Source organism: Spinacia oleracea, chromosome 6, assembly GCF_020520425.1.
Source record: "Spinacia oleracea cultivar Varoflay chromosome 6, BTI_SOV_V1, whole genome shotgun sequence".
NCBI classification, from domain to species: domain Eukaryota; kingdom Viridiplantae; phylum Streptophyta; class Magnoliopsida; order Caryophyllales; family Amaranthaceae; genus Spinacia; species Spinacia oleracea.
Window position 1 is genome coordinate 78,834,707 of NC_079492.1, and position 23,660 is coordinate 78,858,366.

At 37.8% G+C, this 23,660-nt stretch overlaps 1 protein-coding gene and 1 long non-coding RNA gene across 2 annotated transcripts; both read right to left on the minus strand.

Moving 5' to 3' along the window:
- Positions 1-2,692: 2,692 nt before the first annotated feature.
- On the minus strand, positions 2,693-4,798 carry LOC130462418 (uncharacterized). The gene is made up of 3 exons (XR_008922588.1): positions 4,751-4,798; positions 4,495-4,606; positions 2,693-2,850 (listed from the first exon to the last, which is right to left on the minus strand). It is a non-coding gene; the product is annotated as an uncharacterized lncRNA (long non-coding RNA).
- Positions 4,799-4,853: 55 nt separating this feature from the next.
- On the minus strand, positions 4,854-23,652 carry LOC110802081 (uncharacterized). The gene is made up of 8 exons (XM_056832379.1): positions 23,570-23,652; positions 23,198-23,264; positions 7,579-7,677; positions 6,969-7,202; positions 5,675-5,891; positions 5,263-5,267; positions 5,033-5,095; positions 4,854-4,862 (listed from the first exon to the last, which is right to left on the minus strand). Exons 1-8 carry the CDS (start codon positions 23,650-23,652, stop codon positions 4,854-4,856), a joined length of 777 nt encoding a protein of 258 aa, XP_056688357.1.
- Between the last annotated feature and the right edge of the window lie 8 nt (positions 23,653-23,660).

Here is a 23,660-nt window from a genome sequence, read left to right on the forward strand (position 1 = left end):
GAATATATTATAGTATTTGCAAAATGGAAACAGTCACATTCTGAAAATCATTCCCCCATAGTCGCACAACCCCCAAAGTGAACCTAAGGTGTCCATACCATTAGCAAAAATTAATGGCCTCAAGGCTTATGATCACATGGGGTCACGACTATCATAGTCCTCTTGAGCCACTCGCTCCTTGAAGTACCCCTAAGTACGGACTAAAAAGATTTTCCATGAATACAACATGATGAACCATGAAAATACCCGAATCGGGATGCCATAAGGCTACCATTGGGGTAAAGCAATACACACTAAGAGGGAAGCCGCACTAATGATTCTAGTCTTACAAAAATGAAAATTCGATCTCCCCAACTAACTACCTTGCCAACATTAAGCAAAATGGCGCATGACAAATGAACACCCAAGGGTTAAAATCTAAAGTGTCAACCAACGAAAGTTGTGGTCCAATTACCCTAAGTCTGAAAGTTGCTTGGTCAAGTATTATAAGCTCACGCCATGTCATTATTTTGAGTCTAGGCCACCTCCTTGTATTCATACACGGGTTATAATCAGAAAAATTAATGAAAGTTCGAGTCTAAATCACAACTTCCAATTAAATCTCGAAAACTGGAGTCTGAAAAGAAACAAAAAAAATATTTTCGATGTAATTCTTTCGTTAAATTTCAATAAAGTAAAAACAACAGTTTGAATCTACGCTATTTGCACATTTTAAGAAACGACTAAATACGCTTGCAAAGTAAGACAATTTAAAGGTCCACCCTAGGCCTACTAAAGCTAAAGGTCCACCCTGGGTCTACTAAAGTTAAAGGTCCACTATAGGCCTACCAAACAAGGCTCACTCAGTCTCGCTTCGTGACTCAAAGACCACAACCATCTACCTTTTAGCCCAAATAAAAAAAATTAAGAATTTATGTTGGGGAGAAATCCCAAGCAAAAAGAAAAAAAAAGAGAAAGAGAAAAGGGAGAGCGAAAATACTTAAAGAGAAAGAGAAAAGGGAGAGCGAAAAGAGCCATGAAATACTTAAAGAGAAAGAGAAAAGGGAGAGCGGAAAGAACGAGCCATGAAATACTTAGCCCGTACCTCCCAAAGTACGAAATTTACCCAAGTAAACGAAGGAAAAGAATTGAGTCAACCAATCCAAATCATGCCACGAAAACTACACAAAGTTATGCGATGTCTACCCTTTCCAATCCTTATGTTCTTAGACGCCTTCGCTCTGGGGCCCCTGTTCAGCTCATTTAACCCATCCATGTTCTCATTGCCATAACCCAAGAAACCATTACCTCGACTCTTGCTCCTGAACTTGTTATCAACTGCAAACCACGTATGGCCATTGACACGTGCGTTATACCCATTATTTCCAAAACCTGCTCTTACATCACCATTAGTATAATGACCATATAACTTGTTTGAATACATCCTGTTGATATACCCTTGAGCCGTCCCCATGCTACTCATTGGCCTTGGTTGATGTAAACTCATGACACTAGCTTGAGGCTACAAATTGTGAGTCCTAGAAGATGTAATCCTTATGCTTGACCAATACCTATACAACTTATCCTATCTCATTCAACCCATCTTTCAAACCGTCTTAAGTCACGAATAAAAAAGGAAGACCAATGAAAAGTACAAAAAAATAGTAAATAAAAAAAAAAACTTTGCAAAGCGCCTTTAAAGTTCGTCTAAAAAAATAGAGCATTTAGCGCACCAAAAAAAGATCCGCCCATAAATCATTTTCAGCGCCCAGAGCTGGGCGCCGAAATCTTTAACGCCCCAGCCTGGGCGCTGATTCTCTCTGCTCGCCAAATTTTGACCAGAAGTACTCGTCATTTTATCCGCACATGCACGGAAAAATAACGAACACTTGGAGGGGAACAACACGTATTCAGATATACGTACCACCAAAAAATATACATGTACTCAAAAAAATAAAACAAATTTACAAATTTTTGGCTTACGGCAAGGCAGCAGATTAAAATAATAATAAACTTCACTTATTCTACCGTTTCAAATAATATGTTTCCACCTCAGAACGTACTTGTTTAAAATCGGCATTCTAAGAAACCATTTTCTAGGCTAAGAACTACGCAAGACCTGATTCCAAATTAAATCTATTTAAGGCGGATACGTAGGCAATCCATGATTCGGTCCAACCAATTTGCAAAAATATTCACTAGTAGAAAAAACCCTTATTGCAGCGGGCTTTTAGACCCCTGTTGCAGCGTACATCGTATGCTGCAACTGGGGGGCCTGCAACAAGTCTGAACTTGTTGCAGCGTACAATGTTCGCTGCGAAAAGTGGTTTTTTGCAGCGTACATATGCCTGTACGCTGCAACAAGTGTCTAAATTTTGGCTAAAATCTTGACTTGTTGCAGCGTACAAATAGGTGTACGCTGCAAAAAACCCAACCTGTTGCAGCGAACATCTATTTGTACGCTGCAATAGGTCTGGTTTTTTGCCAAATTTTACACCCTTGTTACAGCGTACATATATATGTACGCTGCAACAAGGGTGTAAAATTTTAGTTTTAGGGATACCTAGATTGCCCAAATACAGAAACCTGTCACAACAATAATAGAATATCGCAACCTGTATAACAAATATAAAAACAATAAATAGTATTTTGAAGATATCCCAAAACAAAAGTGCACGTACCATATACATTTAAATATATGTATGTTCCAATTTCAACGTATGCATACATTTTAACATAAAAGATTGTTCTATAATATCTAGACTAACTCGATCAAGCGCCGCTAGGCCAATAATAAATACTTGCAGCCCATTGCTCACGAACCACATCAATTTCCTCACTAGCATAAGACGTATTCCTCGGAGTATAGACCTTTACAAAAACAAAAACAAATATCACATTTTAACATTCAAGCAACTAATGGCAATGTCCTAATAGTCTAAAATACGAAGCAAGAGTAAGGAAAATTAATTAATTACCTCATCTAGCCTTAGGTTATGCATATTAAACATGTAATAAGTTTAAAATGAGTATTAGGTTCTATAGTTCAAAGTTGGGAGCGAAAATGCCTTATTTTAGCCTAAATATGACCTACAACGACCAAACAAGCCTTAAATGTACATAAGTAGATTAGAATAAGTCTTAGAAACTTAAAAATAAGCATATTAATAATATAATAAGTTTAAAATCAGTCCTTAGGTTATTTAGTTCAAAGTTGGGAGCGAAAATGTCTAAATATGACCTATAACGACCCAATGAGTCTTAAATGTGCATAAATAGATTGGAATGAGTATTATAAAGTTAAAACTAAGCATATTAATCATGTAAAAGGTTTAAAATGAGTCTTTATATTCTTTAGTTCATAGTTGGAAACGAAAATGTCATTTTAGCCTAAATATGTCCTATAATGACCAAACAAGCCTTAAATGTGCATAAATAGATTGGAATAAGTCTTAGAAAGTTAAAACTAAGCACATTAATCATGTAAAAGGTTTAAAATGACTCTTTAGGTTCTTTAGTTCAAAGTTGGGAACGAAAATGTCAATTTAGCCTAAATATGACCTATAACGACCCAATGAGCCTTAAACGTGCATAAATAGATTGGAACAAGTCTTAGAAAGTTAAAATTATGCATATTAAACATGTAATAAGTTTAAAATGAGTCCTTAGGTTCTTTATTTCAAAGTTGGGAGCGAAAATGCCTTATTTTAGCCTAAATATGACCTATAACGACCAAACAAGCCTTAAATGTACATAAGTAGATTAGAATAAGTCTTAGAAACTTAAAAATAAGCATATTAATCATATAATAAGTTTAAAATGAGTCCTTAGGTTATTTAGTTTAAAGTTGGGAGCGAAAATGTCATTTTAGGCTAAATATGACCTATAACGACGCAATGAGCTTCAAATGTGCATAAATAGATTGGAATGAGTCTTAGAAAGTCAAAACTAAGCATATAAAACATTTAGTAAGCTTAAAATGAGTCCTTAGGTTCTTTATTTAAAATTTGGGAGCGAAAATGCTCATTTAGCCTAAATATGACCTATAACGACCAAACAAGCCTTAAATGTGCATAAGTAGATTGGAATGAGTCTTGGAAACTTCAAGCTAAGCATATTAATCATGTAAAAGGTTTAAAATAAGTCCTTAGGTTCTTTAGTTCAAAGTTGGGATCGAAAATGTCATTTTAGCCTGAATATGACCTATAACGACCCAATGAGCCTTAAATGTGCATAAATAGATTGTAATGAGTCTTATAAAGTTAAAACTATGCATATTAAATGTATAATAAGTATAAAATGAGTTTTTAGGTTCTTTAGTTCAAATTTGGGAGCAAAAATGTCTCATTTAAGCCTAAATATGACCTATAACGACCAAACAAGCCTTAAATGTGCATAAGTAGATTGTAATAAGTCTTGGAAACTTAAAACTTAACATACTAAACATGTAAATCAGAAGAGAGGGTGCAAGAAAATGATGTGCAACAGAAAATGGTTGTAGGAAAATAATTTCACCTGACTGACGAATCCGGTGTCAAGCATCCAATGAACAGGGATGTGAAAAGACTTGAATCCGGTGGCTGCTGATTCTCTTAGTCGCGACAGATTATAAACCCCGTGCTCTAATCTGTTTCAATTAGCATATCATGAAATTGCATTAGCTAGTTGAAATCAAAATGTTATACAGAATTGCAACAAAGAAAAATGAACATGAAAAATGGATGTTGTTGCATGTAGTAACAAAACGATTACCGTGGTCCTGGTCAAATACCTCTAGGACTTGCAGAGGATCGAGTGACTCTTAGTGATTATGAAGAAGGCGAATTGCAGCATTGAGCATTGGTTCCTTACCGTTCTGTGGATCCAAATACATATCAAGCAACCTAATGGTCATGAAATAAAAAATCAATTAGAATATATTTAGAACTCTGTTTGACACATTCAAAAAAAACCTTAGAGGTTTTGGCTTTTGAGTAAAAGTCAAAATTCATAAGGCTCTAACTCCTAAATATAATCCAAATAGTGTGACTAGTATCTACGATTTCTGATATACCTCCACAATTTGAGCAATAGTCGAGCTGCTTTGAAGACTATCCAGGTACTTCTCTGGATGCACCTGTAAACAATTGAACTCCCAATTAGAAATTGCTCAAGAGGCAATGGACCAACAACTGCTTGTAATACCATGTTCGTATAATTATTCATCCTTAGAAATCATCATGCTCCCACCACCCCAGCCCCCCAACAAAACTCTAACGCGCACTTTAAGAAGAATATGTATACTTGGCCTGTACAACTCTCAACTTTAAAGAATCTTCAAAAAAAAAACTTTGTTCCTTGGTAGAAGGTGTGTGCATTTGTAAATGGTCTGATTTGTGTATCACTTTGCCCATGTTCAACCTTGTTTAACATAGTCGAATCAAACTTGAGTTTCCAGACGAGCTCAAACAGTTTTTTAAACTTGATTCATTTAAGAATCAATATGTTCAAGTTCAGCTCGTTTATTAATTGAGCTAAGCTCATAGGCGGACTTCTTTTTCCTTTAGATCATTTAACTAAAAAACTCATCAACGGACCATAATTTATATCTGGTTAAGTTATTTTTGTTTTGAGGAAGTATGAGAATTGGATAAACCCGAGAATTTAGAATATGCAAAAAAATTTATTGAATGAGATTTTCAGGAAGCGATTATACCTCCAGGCACCTTGTTACAACCTTGCCATTTTGAAGCACATACTGCAGCATTGTAGCCCGACGATCTGAGAAGCTTCACCAAAGCATAACGAATACAATTTCCATAGCATAGACCAGATTTAACAAGCTGAAGCTCGTTTACATCCATAGAAAGTAAAAGAGATTGGACCACAAACTGCAAGTCACTCTCATACTGATCCACCGAGCGCTTAAAGAACTGCACAATGACAACGAGCAAATACAAATCTCTCCTTCACAGATATACAGAAGAACTCACAGAGTAGGTACAAGAAAAGGCAGGGCAATATCTTATGTGATAGGCATCAAATCACAAAAGTTATATCAATAGAGTAAAAAATGAACCAAATTGAATACTAATAGTATAATACTATCACAAATCAGACTTTGTTTTTCCTCAAAAAGTAAAGTTTATATTAAAATGTATTTGTTTAGGGACACAGACAGAGAAGCTGCTTCTAACAGAAGGATCAAAACTCAAACTACAGAGTAAAAGTACTTGATTTTCCTCAAAAAGTAAAGTTTCAATAATTTTAGAACAGAATTACATTCCCTCATTTCCAAGAAAGTATCAATCACATCTACACATTTCTTTGGAAGTGGCTTCCGCAAATTCATATCCGTAACTGAAAGCTATCATTGTCCAAACACAATTATTGTAAAGTAATCCAATTTTCCAAGAACTATCAACCATTTCCATCAAAATCAACCAATTGGTAATTACTTCAAATTCAGTTGCATCTGCAAATAAGTAACGTTTTAATTTGGAACACTTGACACTCTAACACTTCAATCATCAGTCAAACACTTCAATTATACTTCCTAGTATATACTTTGTGTTAAGATCAAAGTTTCTTTACTTATTACCAATACAACCTAAGAAAAACTGTAGGTATGGATTCAGCTTTTCAGTTTATTAACAATTCATTTTGTTTGTAGCTTTGCTTAGAATTCGAAATGAGTGATAATCTGGATGGGGTTGAAGAAGATGATGTTGTGATGTTTAGAAGGAGCAGGGGCAATTCAAGAAGCCAGAGTTTGGTTATTGATGAAGAAGAAGATAATGAAGTTGAGGGAGGTGCAGTTGTTGTAGGAGAGCAGAGTATTATCAGCAACTATTAAATAATGATAACTAACAGTAACAGTGCTTCAGAGTTAGACAAACAGATGGATATGGCCTGGACAAAGTTAGAGAAGTGGATTTAAAATTCCTTATCTAATTTCAGTACGCATTTAAATTGTGAAATGAGGAGATTTAGGAGAGAGAGAGAGAGACCTGGACAAAGTTAGAGAAGGAGGTCATAAGAAGATCAGCAAACTGATCAGGTGTATACTGTCTGTAGATATAAGTATTGATGTTGTAATTCTGAAGATAATCACTATTTCCAGCACTGAGAAGATGAATTCCAGCTGAGAACATCCCTTTTGCTTTCTCAATCCCCACCAATTTTGTCACCTTACTCTGGTACTCCTTGTAGTACCCCAACTGTTGCGTAAGAGATACCGCCCTCTGTAGTTGCAAACCCAACAAAGTTAGTCTTTAACATTCAAGTTAAGTTTTATGAGTTAACAAGGTTTTGCATGGAAAGATTGAAACTTTACATATAAGCTGGTTGTTCTCTCGGCGTAACCCGAACCAGCAGACGCAAAGTTGGTGCCAATGAGTAATCGTAGACTTCCAGGCAAAGAAATCGATTATTTTGCGAATGGTTTTTGGGGAACTCTACCTTTTCTTATCCCCTACAAGGCTACAAGCAAGAGGCTATCTGGAACCATAGTAGAATAGGATTTGACTAGGGAGCGCTAACTCAAAATCTAAAAGAACAGACAGATCTGATTGTAACTAGGCGAAAGAGAGTAAATATAAATGTAATACTTCATAAGACCAACTCAAAATAATAATTACCAGTAACAAATTCAGGAGGCTGAAGATTAAGTCGCAAAATAAGCCTTGCAAATGCTGGTGTCAACAGCAAAATAGAAGCCTGCATTTTCAAAAAATCACAAAATAAGAAACTGCTCAAACTCCTGCATGTTCAATTGGTATCAAAATTATAAAACGCCAGTTAAGTGTCAGCGTATTGCCATGAAGTCAATCAATTTAATCCAAAAGGGTTACAGATATTCCAGCAAGCATTTTCATTGACTTTACAATTAAATTATCAGATAATACAAACAAAAGAAAAACCAAAAAGGTGATTAGAAAAGAAGAGTTCCAGAATCAAAGCTTCAAATTTACTTCAAATTGCATTCAAATTACATACCAACTTGTAATTTATCTATAATTCCTAAATAATGCCAAAAATTGAACTTTTCAATTACCAAAGATACAGAAATTATGACTTCCTATGAGCTGGCCTCAGACTTTCAAAAGAGGAAAAAGAGAAACTTCATGAAGATAATTAGATATATCAATACCTTAATGCAGTTGTTAAATCTAAACAAGCACGATGATAGATTCCTGCAGGCAGTACGATCTTCACAAATTAAGTGCAAAGAACGAATTGAACAACTAGCCAAAAAAACAAAAAAACAAAAACAGAATTGTACAAACCCTAATTCTAAAAACGAAAATCAAAAGGGGACAGGAAGATAATTACTTGTTGTGGCGAGGAGTGACGGCCGAGCAAGCACCGGAGAACAGACCGTTCTTTCTTAGAACCACCGGCCGAGCTAGCTGAGTTTTCAGCGACTATGTCAGTCGTGGTTCAGCGCGGAGAAGGTACAGGACGCGACGGGGGGAGGAGGCGAGAAAAGACACTCACCGGCGAGGAGAGTGACGGCGGATCCGAGCAAGATGAGTTCGACGGCGACGCAGGACCGAGCAAGCTCTGAGTTCGTCGGCGACGCAAGGAATTGAAAACTGAGGGAAGAAGCTTGGAGTTGAGCGCGGGGAACTCTAAAATTTTGAGATAGATATTTTAGTTAAATGAATTAATTATTCAACAATAATATTATTCCAGCAAACAAATTTTGTTACACGGATTTGTTGCAGGGTACAATAACATGTACGCTGCAACAGTATCTAGCTATTGCAGGGGGCTTTTAATATGTACGCTGCAAAAAGCTCTTTTGCAGGAGGCAATTAATTTGTACGCTGCAATAACCCTTTAAAGGGTTTGACCCGCATTGACCTATTGCTTGTTGAAGCGTATTAATACATGTACGCTGCAACAAGGGGGCTGCAACAGGAGTTTTTTCTACTAGTGATTAAAGCCTATAGAATAACAAGAATAAAGAATAGAGTCCTTTATTGAAATTTAATTACTTGCAATCCAAGTCGAAAGAAAAATTTAAGTCAAAGGAAGAATCCAAGTCATCAAGATTAATGAGCACACATTGAAAAATAATAAAGGGCACGTACCCTTGCTAGAAGGAGCACTCACACTCCTAGGCACTTAGCCAAGACTCAAAAGATCGCTTTGCCTCAATTGAATGGGGGCTAGCGCAAGCATCCATGACCTCTAAAGTACTCAACTTGACCTTCCCTAAAGCGAACTAACTCACTTAAAGACCTTCTTTCACCACTAGACATAGTCGTTCGCTTAAAGACCTTCTTTCACCACTAGACACAGTCATAATCGCCAACAAGTAGTAAAGGCAGTAAGCTTGCAAAAAAGAGGATTGTTCTACGGCATCGCCCCATCGTTCCTTCGAACTCAGGGCACCCGTTCATGGTAATTCAAATGCTTGCTAATTCCCTTTGAAAAAAAATTAGACATTGTCAATAGGACTTGGCACTTAACCAAGGCTCACCCTACTCAAACATATGACACGGGCATCTAAAAATCGAAATCTGAAAGCATCATTAATGGGAAGACATAACAGCAACTGGGGGCTAAAAATTGAAATGAAAGAGCTAGGGAAAGAACTAAGTATACCTTGACCTTTTGTGCAGACATACACCAAGTAAATCTAAGTCAATTTGAAAACGGTTTATATTCCCGCAATTCTGGAAAAGATGGCCCTAAAAGCCTAAAGCATGTGCCACACGGGCACAAGTAATACCTTGACGCCTGCACCCTGGCTTCCAGCAAATCCTTAGACAGCATTCCAAAAAACGTAACAGTATTTTGATTCACTCATGTAATCCTGTACGAACCCTTCTATAAGTCAACTTACTTAGGACACTTCGGATTGTACACAGTAGGACTCGGATTTTAAATAATTTTCAAATAAATTTCAAAGACTTCTTCGAACATAATAAAGAGTCGTTGGTTTAATCTAAGTATGCGTTTATCTCGACGTTGCAAGTGAGTCAAAAAAGATTTCTAAATATGATTATGGGTAAAGAAAGGCACCTAGCTTTTGGCCAAGGCACACTTCAACATGTGACTACCTTGACCATGGCAATGTCGCACAATACGACATTTACAAGAGAAGCAGCAAATCACTACTCGAACGTACCTCGCACTAAACGAGTCTGGTTCAAACTATTCATGATCCATGTCACCATGAATGCCTAAAAACGTATGCCAAGCATTATAGCACCAAACCAATCCCGTAGTTACAATTGGGGGCTTGAGAAAAACACTCTAAAAATGCTCGAAATGACGATTTTATCGCAAATTCTCGACGCTAATGCTATACATACATCATAGGGGCACAATCCTAAGGTTTGATCGTGTAAAACGAACCTTTAGAATGACTACAACCCCTCCCAAATTCTAAGCGCTACTTAGAATATATAAAGGCACCCCACTATCAAGGGTAACTGAAAATCGCGAGTCACCAAAACTCCGACCAAACCACTGCACATAACGCTCGCCCTATAAAGCGCCCGTTACACAGTCTACATCGTTCCAAAGCAAAAGCGAAAGAAAAAAAATCAAAAAAAAATTGTCAAAATTCATCCCAGAAATCATTTTCAACGCCCAAAGCTGGGCGCCGATATCTTTAACGCCCCAGCTTGAGCGCTGATTCTTTCTGCTTGTCAAATTTTGCCCAGATATAAAAACAAGAAAGAAACATCCATGAATCCTCGCATCGAACGAAGTAATAAGCCGTGCAAACCCAGCAGAAGGTGCTACACTTGTTCGAGCACCTGAACGAGGCGTGATGAAGTACTCCAAGAAAAAAAAAATGATATCCCAACACCTGGAGGAATGTTCTAAGACACCTGTTAGGCCACACAAGCCTGCGTCGCACCATAAGTTCAACCATCCCACGGTACAAGTCTAAAAAAAAAGAGTAAGGCATATTGCACTAATGCAGGCACGACCAAGAGCACGTGTAAAAGAGGGAAAGACTACTTATCGCCCAAATTCAAAATACAAGCCACACGACTTCTACATTAAGGATTAGAGGTAGCAAAATATTACCTACCACGAAAGGGATAGCTCGCACCTACACGAGCGGAACCCCAAGGCATCCTTCTCGAAAGAACCTACAAAAATCGTACGCCAAAAGGAAGCATCCCAACATGCATACTTGGGGGCTCCAAGCTACGAAACAACCATAGCAAAATAAAAAATCTCAAAGCAAATGTTTGAACAATCAAAAGGGCACGATGTTTGAGCCTACATCATGAATGGGCCTGAACCCTATCAAGCTTCTAAGCAAACTATTCAAAATCAGTCATTGCTCAAAAAAATGATTCAAGCAAACTGATTAATGGACCGCACACAAAGGCCATTCTATGAACGCTCGTTCGCACATACATATCATCACTCTAAGTATCGAACACTCACGAACGCGTTCAAAAGAAAAAATATATACGAGCGATCAAAAATATACGCCTCAAGGTATGTTCCTCGGGCCATATAGACTCGCCCAACTATTGCAATAACCGCACGCCTTAAGAGCGACAGTTCCTTTAAATAAGCGCCCCGAAGCGACAAACACCGTAGTCCACCAATCGGCTACGGCTTCTCGAGAAATCATCACGATCACTCAGCTCATTGTGATCTCTAATAAAATTTTACGTTCCAAAAATAAAGAAAAACAAAAGAGAAGAGAATACGTAGAATCTCCAAGTGAAATAAGCGAACGGAAAAGAGGCAGATCTGCCCAATAATCAACTCCGACGCCAAATCCCACGCCTGACTTTGGACGTTGAAGATTAATCCCACAATCGTTCTAAGCTAAGAAATGGCGAACGAATAAGGAAATAATAAACACCGTTGGTCCACTATTAGGATACGGTTTCTCGAGAAATAATTATTCACTAATCAACGGTGATCTCAAATGAACGGTTCGTTCCAAAAAAGAATCTCTAGACGAAAAGAAAAAAAAGAAAGCGAACGAACAAGAGGCCAATTGTGTCATCAAGAAACCTCGCCAGAAATCATTTTCAGCGCCCAGCGCTGGGCGCCGAAATCTTTAACGCCCAGGCATGGGCGCCGAAAATGATCCCAGCCCCAAAAAGGCCCCTGACTCCTATAGGGCCCTGCCGTATCCATTCGACTCAAAAATTTCCGATTTCTTTACTGAAAGTCGCACCTCACGGCTTTGTTAGGAGTAGCACACCACTACAAAGATCGCTCGCACTTACGAGCACGATCCCAAACACGATCAAGGACATTACAAAATATGTATCCCCAAGGAACCTCTTTGACAAGAAGTGACCGTCAAGCACGAGTGCTTGAGGGCTCGAAAGAAAATATATATTTCAAAAGAGAGTATGCAAAGTTAAAACAATATTCCCAGACTACGCTGTAGGAAGTCCCGTGTTTGGATAATCTCAAAAGATAAAACCAGATTACGACCTCAAGACAAAGGTCGCCGTTGATACTTATACATAGTCCCCTAATCAAGGACCCAGATAGTGGCAAAATTGACCCGAAAAGACTAGCTCAAAACTATGAAAGATGATGACCACCAGACAATGGTCCGTCTAAGCACGTTGTCAACCCACATTCAGGTTGTAACTAAATCCGAGCATCCCTCGAAAGAAAACAAAATTCTTCAAAACACAAAAACAGGCTCGCCCACCTCCAGCGGGCGGGGTCTGCGTCACTAGACGCGCAGGTCCTCAGTTTTCGAAAAATAAAGTCTTCAAATTCAAAATAGGCTCGCCATCTTCAGCCGGCGGGGTCTACGTCACAAACCACGTAGGTCCTTATTTTCAAAAAGCACAAACAAATTTCAAAATAGATTCGTCCACTTCTATCGGACGGGGTGTCCACCCTTAGCGAACAGGTTCGCCATCTTTAGCCGGCGGGGTCTACGTCACAAGCCGCGTAGGTCCTTATTTTCAAATTTCAAAATAAATTCGTCCACTTCTATCGGACGGGGTGTCCACCCTTAGCGAACAGGCTCGCCATCTTTAGCCGGCGGGGTCTACGTCACAAGCCGCGTAGGTCCTTATTTTCAAAAAAAGCAAACAAACCTCAAAACAGATTCGTCCACTTCTTTCGGACGGGGCGTCCACCCTTAGCGGACAAGCTCGCCATCTTTAGCCGGCGGGGTCTGCGCCACTAACCGCGCAGGTCCTTAGTCGCTGCAGCGATAACTTTTTCTGGTTTTCCCTTTTCCAAAAAATTAAAGGATTGGTTTTCCGTTTTTTTCCAAAAAAGAGCGATGTGCTGGATTTTCCTTCGTTTTACGTCCTATAAAAACAAGGGGGTTTTCTCGTTTAGCTAGCCTTGAAAATGAGAATCTTTAAAAACATTTTTTATCTCGTGGTTGGGCTTGGCCAGGCCCAATTACACTTTATAGCTTTGATTTCGAAAACATCTGTAGCTACTCACAATGACAAAGTGAGGGAGTTTCTACGCCTCTTTAGATACTTCCAATGACAAAGTGAGGGAGTTTCTATACTATCCGTTGACAAATCCCAATGACACGTGAGGGATATGTCGACACTTCAAGTGATGACCCTTAAGTCAAATGTTATCACTCGGGGGCTCGTGAGACCCTCGCAAAAAACAGGTCACCATGACTTGTGCGCGTCTAATACTTTGACCATCGTCTTACTCCAAGACTCAGTCAAAGTGGGGGCTAACTGTAGACACCTACATTTGTCCCCATTCCCGAAAGGGAAGGTTCGATGATGAAAACATAAATCTCCACTTGCCAACGTATCTCCTATAAAATAACGAATCTCAATTACCCTTTTCATTTCACCCGAAACCTGCTATTTATAGAAACCTACTATTTATGGAAGCCTGCTAAAAATAGTAACTGCCGTAATGGGTAGTTGTTAAAAGTGGCAAGTCATAAAAGATAGAAACCTGTCAGAATTAGGTGTTGCACTCCAACATAAATCCTAAATGAGATAGAAATTGCGAAAGAATCCTATTCCTAATACGATTCGAAAATAAGAGTTACGTATTAATTAAAATCCTAACGAGCCTAGAGTTCGTAACGGGCCCAGACGCATTCCGTCATAAAATTAATACGCACTAAAAGACTCGATTAAGTCTCATACACTCCGGATGCTAAGAGTCCGAATCTGACAAAGAAACGGCCCAAACATCATTTTCAACGCCCAGCCCTGGGCGCTGGAATTGCCTGTATCCCTATTTTCAACGCCTGGCTCTGGGCGCCGAAATCTTCGGCGCCCAGCCCTGGGCGCTGAAATTACCTGGGACGTGTTCTTTACTAATTCCTCGAGGATTAGAGTTCTACAATTCTATCTTTCCACGAACTCTTTTCTATAAATATAGCCCCAAGTTCGACGTGAAAGGGACACAATTCAGATTGTGAGTATTGACTCCAACCCCTAAGCCTAAGCTTCACGCTGCGAAATTGATCACGCGTTCTGTCACAATCGATCCAAAAATCTAACAGAACTTATCCTGTCCCGTAACTTGAGATTCGTTAAATAAAAGGAGAAATAGCAAAGTCAAAGTGGTTAGTTTTCTGAGAACCGTGACGCACCTCTCAAGGGTGCGTCGTAATGTGTCCCTTCGCATGATTTAATTGCTTTCCTCGCCCTTTTATAAACTGTTAAACTAATTAAATCTGATTGTTCTATCATGCCTAATAAAGATAATATTTTAAGAAATTGGATTATCATGCTAGGTCCCTTAAAACAATCTAAATCAGATAATCGCGATCGATCTAGTATTATGTGTTGCATATTGTTAAAATCAACTCAGATTAGTTTAATAGTTAACGCATGTCCCTTCAATTATTTATGCTGAGCTAGTAAGGATATCTTGCCTCTGGAGTTATCGACGAGCGAGTACTCCTCTCGGTAGTTACAGTCCCCTGAACCCTCAATCTCTACCTTGCGGGTGTATGTTGAGAGTTCCCCATACCAGGGATCACAAGGGAACCTACGGCCGTCTTAGTCAAACATAATTGCACTCCCTTTATGTCACGATAACCGGGTTTTGTCAGTTTTTCTCATTGTCGTTAAAAACTGAATGGCGACTCCTATATTACTAGTCAATTGGGTGTAAACTCATAGGAAATCCAATTACACTTGATTTGACAAAAAGAAACGTCACACCCACAAGGGACGAGGTCACGCATTAGCCTCGTGCTTTTTCGACCCCCTCACACTAGTATCACCAGAAACATCATTTCCGTTTCAAGTTTGGATTCTAAAGGTTTTAGTTTTCAATTTAAAGACAATAGTTATTCTTTTTCTTTGAATGGAATGTTTTATGGTTCAGCACAACAAGAAACGGTCTTTATGTGCTAGATACGAGAAAACACATTTATAACATAAATACCAAAAAGGCTAAAACTGGTGATTCGGATCTCACATTTATGTGGCATTGTCGATTAGGCCATATAAACATAAAGCGCATAGAATTACTTCAACGGAGAGGAATTATAGAATCATTCGACTTAGAGAAGATTGATCAATGCGAATCAAGTTTACTTGGCAAAATGACAAAGCAACCTTTATCAAAGGTGGGAGAAAGAGCAAGCAAACTACTAGGGCTAATACATACAAACGTATGTGGGCCTATGAGTACGAAAGCTAGAGGTGAGTTCAGTTATTTCATAACGTTTACGGACGACTTCAGTAGATATGGCTATATTTACTTAATGAAGCACAAGTCTGAATCGTTTGAGAAATTCCGAGAATTTCAAAATGAAGTAGAGAATCAACATGGCAAGAAAATCTAAGCTCTAAGATCGGATCGAGGAGGTGAATATCTTAGCCACGAGTTTGATGACCATCTAAACGAATGCGGTATTCTTTCTGAATTGACTGCCCCAGGGACACCTCAATGGAATGGAGTGTCGGAACGGAGAAACAGGCTTACTCGATATGGTCAGGTCAATGATGGGTCAGGCCGAACTTCCTTTACAGTTCTGGGGACATGCTTTGCAAACTGCAGCACTCACACTGAATCGTGCTCCGTCAAAAGCTGTTGAAAAGACTCCATACGAATTATGGATTGGGAAACTTTCAAAGTTGTCTTTTCTGAAGATTTGGGGTTGCGAAGCATATGTCAAGCGATTAATTTTGGCCAAGCTACAACCTAAATCTGACAAATGTTTTTTCGCTGGGTATCCAAAAGAAACAAAGGGGTATTATTTCTACAACAAGTCAGACAACAAGGTTTTCGTTGCTCGTGACGGTGTCTTTTTGGAAAGAAATCATAATTCTAAATCGACAAGAGGGAGAATATGAAGGAAATAATGCCCTTGGTCCAAGTATGCATACAATATTAAGTCTAATAAATGCGGTTCATTATTAATTAACAAGTTAATAATTCAGTGAGATCAAGTGAGCTGAATGCCTAGCTAGAGGTCGCTTCAGTTCAAGTGGAATTAATGATATTAATCCACAACTTACTCTTGACTGAACCCGTAGGGTCACAAAAATAGTACGTAAACGGATCAAGTATTTAATGGCATTAAATACTCCATCTATGGATATTTGGAACCGACGGATCTTGGTTTCAGTGGGAGCTGAGATCGTCACAAGCAAGAAATGAATACTCCGGAAACGATGATATTACCGGAAACGGAAATATGGATCGTATCGGAAATATAAATATTATCCAAGTCGTAAATGTTGCCGGAAACGGAAACATGGTACGTATCGGAAAATATTATTGGAAATGGAAATATTGCCGGAATCGGAAATATTGCCGGAAACGGAAATATTGTCAGAATCGGAAATATTATCGGAATCGGAAAATAATTCCGGAAACGGAAATATTAAATATTTGTTCGAAACGGAAATTAATTCCGGAATCGGAAATATTAAGTATTGTTCGTATCGGAAATAAATTCCGGAATCGAGAATTTAATCGGAAGCGTATCGTACGAATTAGCATCGGACGAGGCCTGCCTTCCGAAGGCCCAGCACGAAGCCGGGCCATCGCCCAGCAAGCCAGCGCGCCACAACGCACCAGCCAAGGCTGCGCCAGGCCTACCGCAAGGCAGGCCCAGCGCGCGCCAAGGCTGCGCCAGCGTGTGGGCCTCGTGGCAATGGGCTGCGAGTGCTCGCGGGTTGCGCTCGCGGGTTGCGCGCGCGCGCATGGCGCCCCTCGTGGGCTGCTGTGTGTGCGTGTGTGTGTTTGTGTGCTATACGAATCCTAAAGCTATCAGGTTTCGATATATGATTAAATTCCTAATCCTAAAAGGATAAATTAATTAATTATGAGTTCTATTAGGATTCTAGTTTAATTAATTCGTATCCTAATAGGATTCCAGTTCCTTTTCCATACCTCTATAAATAGGTGCCTAGGGTCATAATTTATAGACACAATTGAAGTATTCTAAAGGTAAGATTTTGAAGAAAAATCAGCCATACACTTACACCATTATAGCCGAAATTCCTAAGCTACCTTAAGGGAGATTCTAGTTGGTCAAGCTTAAGGCGAATCCGGACGTGCTGTGGACTATCTACGGAGGGACAACACTTGGAGTCCTAAAGACTTGTTCTTGTTCGGTTCGGGCGCAGCTAGGGAGGGCACGCAACAAAGTGTATGCATCTAAACTATGCTAACTGATTATGTGTAAATAATATGCTTTCCTGGTTTTATGGTTTTTCCGCATGATTTATGTTTTGTCATATGAATCATAACCTAACAGTGGTATCACGAGCCTCTTATTATTTTCATAATCTAAATTGCATAAACATGGTTAAATATAATAAATTTTCAAGGAATTAAAAGGGGTGATTAATTTTCGTAATTTTTTAATTAATTGCAAATTGCGTTTATTTAATTATATGTACGCAGTTTTTCGGCAGTTTCTTCGTTACTCATCCAAATCGAGTGATTTTTGTGTCAATTCCGCATGTAAAAGACATTCTAAATTTTTTACAAAAATATTCTTTTTCGGCCGAACCCAGAATTCCCAAATTCGAATCCTATCCATGACTTTTCGGAGGTTTTAGTTTTTCGAACGGAAAAGTTTGTAAATTTAAGATGTTAAATTAAATATTTGCGGTTCTTGTTGATAAATCTTGAATTTTTTATTGACCTACAGTATATGTTTAACAAGTTTGAATGCCTAGCCTTGTTAATTATACAACCTAATTTGTAATTATGATTAATTTGTTGAAATTCGAATAATTTAGAATTAATTTGATTTTCATAATTAATTAATAATTTAATTAGGTACCAATGATTAAAAACCACCATAAAAATTGTTAATTTGCGTTAAATTTTAAATTTTTATGACCTTGATTTGAATCCATGTTAATCGGAAATTAATTGATTAATAAATTTTCGATTTTTCCCCCTAAAATTATGAAATTAATATGATTTATTAATTTGTCATTAATTTTGGAAATAAAAGTTTTAATTTTTATGCAATTCGCTCATAAAACTTGCACGCACAAAGCAATGGACGCTACGTGTTACCCTTAAGGGGTGTTGTATAGTGCGGGCATGCGACGACGAGCAAGGGAGCTCGTCGCCCATGCGGTACGAATGCAGCTAGCAAGGCGAGTAGCACGCGAGCACAAGGCAGCAGCCCTGCCCTGCGTTGAGTGCTGCGATGATGCATGGGCGGATGGGCGAAGAAGCAAGGCGAGCGAGCAATGGCAGGCGCGCGCGCGGGCAGCGAGGGGTGCCTCGCAGCAACGAGCACTGCCTCGCCCAGCCTCGCCAAGCAACTGCTGCGCTACGAAGCAGCGAGCGATGCTGCGCGCAAGCGTGGCTCGGCTTGCTGCGTTTGCGCGTGGCAGCTGCTCGTGCCTTGCTGTGCGATCACTCGTGAGGGGCGATGCTGCCTCGAGGACTCGACGGGGCATGGGCGCAAGCCCATGGCCTCGTCTTGACCCGATTGATGCGTTTTGAATTTAATTTTTAATTTTCAGTTCGGAAACAATTTTAATTAATTTTAAAATTCGTAATTTAAATTGTTTTCTTGGATTTAATTTTGAATATTATAATTATTATAAATTTTATTTATACTAATTATTTTACTAAAATTAAATCTTGAATTAATTTAAATTCGTTTAATTCAACTGAAATAAATTAAATTAATGGATTCGATTATAAATTTATATGAGCTTTAAATTTTAATTAAATTTGTATGTTTCCGGTTAGACTAGAAATACATTTTTATGTTTAAAATTAGTAAAGCATATGAATTTATTGGTTTAAGTGGGAGCATTTTTAGTCATAAACTCTTGATTAGGTCTACAAATCCTTTAAGGTTAAACAACTTGATTAGAATTAATAAGGACTGAATAATTGGTAGATTATTGGTGCCCTTAATTAATTGCTGCAAATATTTATGTGATGCATAACGTGTTTTACTAACCAGCTATGTGGGTCATTCATGATAATGAATGGGTGAATGGTATATATTGTATATGTACTGTTTTGCAGCTTATGGAGTGACTAGTATGGCCCAAATAGGATAGAAAATATGGTCTGCGCACCATTAATTTGAATGTAATTGGTCTAATGCACCAAATTTGTTTTTTAATTCAAATATGATATGCGTACCATCAAATAGTTGTAATTAGTTTAATTATAGATTATCCTATTTGAAGAAAATGGCGCCTCCCACAGTGAAATTCAAGACGAAGTTACCATTTTCGAGACGGACTTTGAAGTTGAAGCTTCAAGATGAAGTCGGGCCATACTAGATCACATTTATCTTATGCATGCTTTAAGTTATTTATTGCTTTAAATATGTCTTAATTATGCATGAGCACTAGTGGAAAAAATACCTGTTGAGGGGGGCATTTTGGGTTTATTGAGGCGAACAAGGCCCGCTGCGACAGACGTAGCTTCAACAGCTCAGTGATCTGTTGAGGCGGGCTTTGTTCGCCTCAACGGGTGATCTGTTGTGGGGGGCTTTCAAAAGCCCGCCTCAACAACCTCTACAGAAAAGCGAAAAATGAGGACCTGTTGAGGGGGGCATTTAAGAAGCCCGCCTCAACAGCCTCCTCTGTTGAGGCTCACTTCTTAAATGCCCCCCTCAACAGGTCCTTATTTTTGCGCCAATACCAGTACATTGGCGCCATAAATTCATATGTTGTTGAGGCGTACATTAAAAGCCCCCTTCAACAACATTATTTTTTTTTTTCCAAATTCTTTTAAAATATAAAATAGGCGGCAATAACCACAACTAGATATATACTCCATTGAGTATTGAAACCTGTACCCAATCAACACCAAAATAGCAAAGGTATGAATCTGCTTATCTTTGATAAATAAATCATTACATTAACTTCATTTATATTAACCCAACAGAGCAAATTAAAGCGTATATATAGTACGTATGTTTACAATTTTTAAACACCTAGCTAGTCTAACAAATTACAACTAATATTAACAACTAAAGACAAAAGGCTAGAGAGCTAATCTAACAAATGTCTCTAATCCAGCCACTTAGGTCCCTTTAGATCATGCATTACAAACCTTAAGTAAGGTCGTGTTGACTTTCTTCCAATCGACTCGATCCCTAGCCTGCAAGTTGCATGGAAGGAAAATATATATGAGTACCAAAGTTTACACTCACGATATTGTCTTTACATTCCATTGAAGCATAAAATTAAAAGATATAGTTGCAGACTATAGAGATAATTAAGTACGTTGTTGACCTATAACGACCTAATGAGCCTTAAATGTGCATAAATAGATTCGAATGAGTTTTAGAAAGTTAAAACTATGTATATTAGTCATGTAATAAGAATCAAATGAGTCCTTAGGTTCTTTAGTTCAAAGTTGGGAGCGGAAATGTCATTTTAGCTCTAAACATGACCTATAACGACCCAATGAGCCTTAAATGTGCATACGTAGATTGGAATGAGTTTTAGAAAGTTAAAACTATGCATATTAATCATGTAATAAGAATCAAATGAGTCCTTAGGTTCTTTAGTTCAAAGTTGGGAGTGGAAATGTCATTTTAGCTCTAAACATGACCTATAACGACCTAATGAGCCTTAAATGTGCATAAATAGATTCGAATGAGTTTTAGAAAGTTAAAACTATGTATATTAGTCATGTAATAAGAATCAAATGAGTCCTTAGGTTCTTTAGTTCAAAGTTGGGAGCGGAAATGTCATTTTAGCTCTAAACATGACCTATAACGACCTAATGAGCCTTAAATGTGCATAAATAGATTCGAATGAGTTTTAGAAAGTTAAAACTATGCATATTAGTCATGTAATAAGAATCAAATGAGTCCTTAGGTTCTTTAGTTCAAAGTTGGGAGCGGAAATGTCATTTTAGCTCTAAACATGACCTATAACGACCTAATGAGCCTTAAATGTGCATAAATAGATTCGAATGAGTTTTAGAAAGTTAAAACTATGCATATTAGTCATGTAATAAGAATCAAATGAGTCCTTAGGTTCTTTAGTTCAAAGTTGGGAGCGGAAATGTCATTTTAGCTCTAAACATGACCTATAACGACCTAATGAGCCTTAAATGTGCATAAATAGATTCGAATGAGTTTTAGAAAGTTAAAACTATGCATATTAGTCATGTAATAAGAATCAAATGAGTCCTTAGGTTCTTTAGTTCAAAGTTGGGAGCGGAAATGTCATTTTAGCTCTAAACATGACCTATAACGACCTAATGAGCCTTAAATGTGCATAAATAGATTCGAATGAGTTTTAGAAAGTTAAAACTATGTATATTAGTCATGTAATAAGAATCAAATGAGTCCTTAGGTTCTTTAGTTCAAAGTTGGGAGCGGAAATGTCATTTTAGCTCTAAACATGACCTATAACGACCTAATGAGCCTTAAATGTGCATAAATAGATTCGAATGAGTTTTAGAAAGTTAAAACTATGCATATTAATCATGTAATAAGAATCAAATGAGTCCTTAGGTTCTTTAGTTCAAAGTTGGGAGCGGAAATGTCATTTTAGCTCTAAACATGACCTATAACGACCCAATGAGCCTTAAATGTGCATACGTAGATTGGAATGAGTTTTAGAAAGTTAAAACTATGCATATTAATCATGTAATAAGAATCAAATGAGTCCTTAGGTTCTTTAGTTCAAAGTTGGGAGCGGAAATGTCATTTTAGCTCTAAACATGACCTATAACGACCTAATGAGCCTTAAATGTGCATAAATAGATTCGAATGAGTTTTAGAAAGTTAAAACTATGCATATTAGTCATGTAATAAGAATCAAATGAGTCCTTAGGTTCTTTAGTTCAAAGTTGGGAGCGGAAATGTCATTTTAGCTCTAAACATGACCTATAACGACCTAATGAGCCTTAAATGTGCATAAATAGATTCGAATGAGTTTTAGAAAGTTAAAACTATGTATATTAGTCATGTAATAAGAATCAAATGAGTCCTTAGGTTCTTTAGTTCAAAGTTGGGAGCGGAAATGTCATTTTAGCTCTAAACATGACCTATAACGACCTAATGAGCCTTAAATGTGCATAAATAGATTCGAATGAGTTTTAGAAAGTTAAAACTATGCATATTAATCATGTAATAAGAATCAAATGAGTCCTTAGGTTCTTTAGTTCAAAGTTGGGAGCGGAAATGTCATTTTAGCTCTAAACATGACCTATAACGACCCAATGAGCCTTAAATGTGCATACGTAGATTGGAATGAGTTTTAGAAAGTTAAAACTATGCATATTAATCATGTAATAAGAATCAAATGAGTCCTTAGGTTCTTTAGTTCAAAGTTGGGAGCGGAAATGTCATTTTAGCTCTAAACATGACCTATAACGACCTAATGACTCTTAAATGTGCATAAATAGATTCGAATGAGTTTTAGAAAGTTAAAACTATGCATATTAATCATGTAATAAGAATCAAATGAGTCCTTAGGTTCTTTAGTTCAAAGTTGGGAGCGGAAATGTCATATTAATCAATATAGAACATAGAGAGTGTAAAATTGTTCTCACCATAAGAAGTGTTCTTACATAAGGAGGTGTTCTCACCAGATTCCTCCCCTATATATATATATATATATATAAAGAAAAAAGAGGAGATGAACGATGAATGTTCAATAAGCACTTGTGTCTTCATGCATAATCCAGGTATAAATTATTTGAACTTTCCCCAACCTATTGTAATACTCCGTATTTCTGAACTTACCTCTCCCAAAAAAGTAAATGCTCTCAATGCACCTCAATGCAAGAGCATACATGCATATTAGCAATATAAGCTAACAGTAAAGCCTAGAAAAGAGCATCACAAAATCACTCTCGGCAAAATCGTAGTCAGTATAGCCTCTGATCCCAACCTTTCAATAGATGTTAACAGTATCAACCTGGTTAATATCAAGGTAAGAGTGTTTAGAGATTTTAATGACAGTATCTCTACTTTTACTATAGCTACTAACTGCTATAACATTCCAGAATCCAGAAACTTCACCAAAAAAAAAAGCTCTTTTGAAAACGCCTTTTATCCTTCTTTTGATCAAGGGTAACTATTGCATAGATCATGGCCTCCAGCCGCACTAACAGTCATATCTTCACAAGTCATAAGTTATTATTTCCCTCGTTCATTCATATCACAGCAACCAGTATAATAATGTTAAATGGTGCTTGAAACTAAAACTTGTTAAATTCTTACCACAAGGGATCATTCAACTGCAGGTGTGCAACAATGCCTCTGCATGTCCTTAAAGGAAGCATTCCAGACAGGTCAGCTAGCATGTCAACTC

What these genes read in the sequence shown, in the direction of transcription:
- LOC110802081 (XM_056832379.1), bottom strand. Translation starts at nt 23,652, where the DNA reads ATGCTAGCTGACCTGTCTGGAATGCTTCCTTTAAGGACATGCAGAGGC. An exon ending in CAGTTGAATGATCCCTTGTG is followed by an intron (nt 23,265 to 23,569) that starts GTAAGAATTTAA and finishes GATATTAACCAG; the next exon opens with GTTGATACTGTTAACATCTA. An exon ending in TGACTACGATTTTGCCGAGA is followed by an intron (nt 7,678 to 23,197) that starts GTGATTTTGTGA and finishes TTGAAAATGCAG; the next exon opens with GCTTCTATTTTGCTGTTGAC.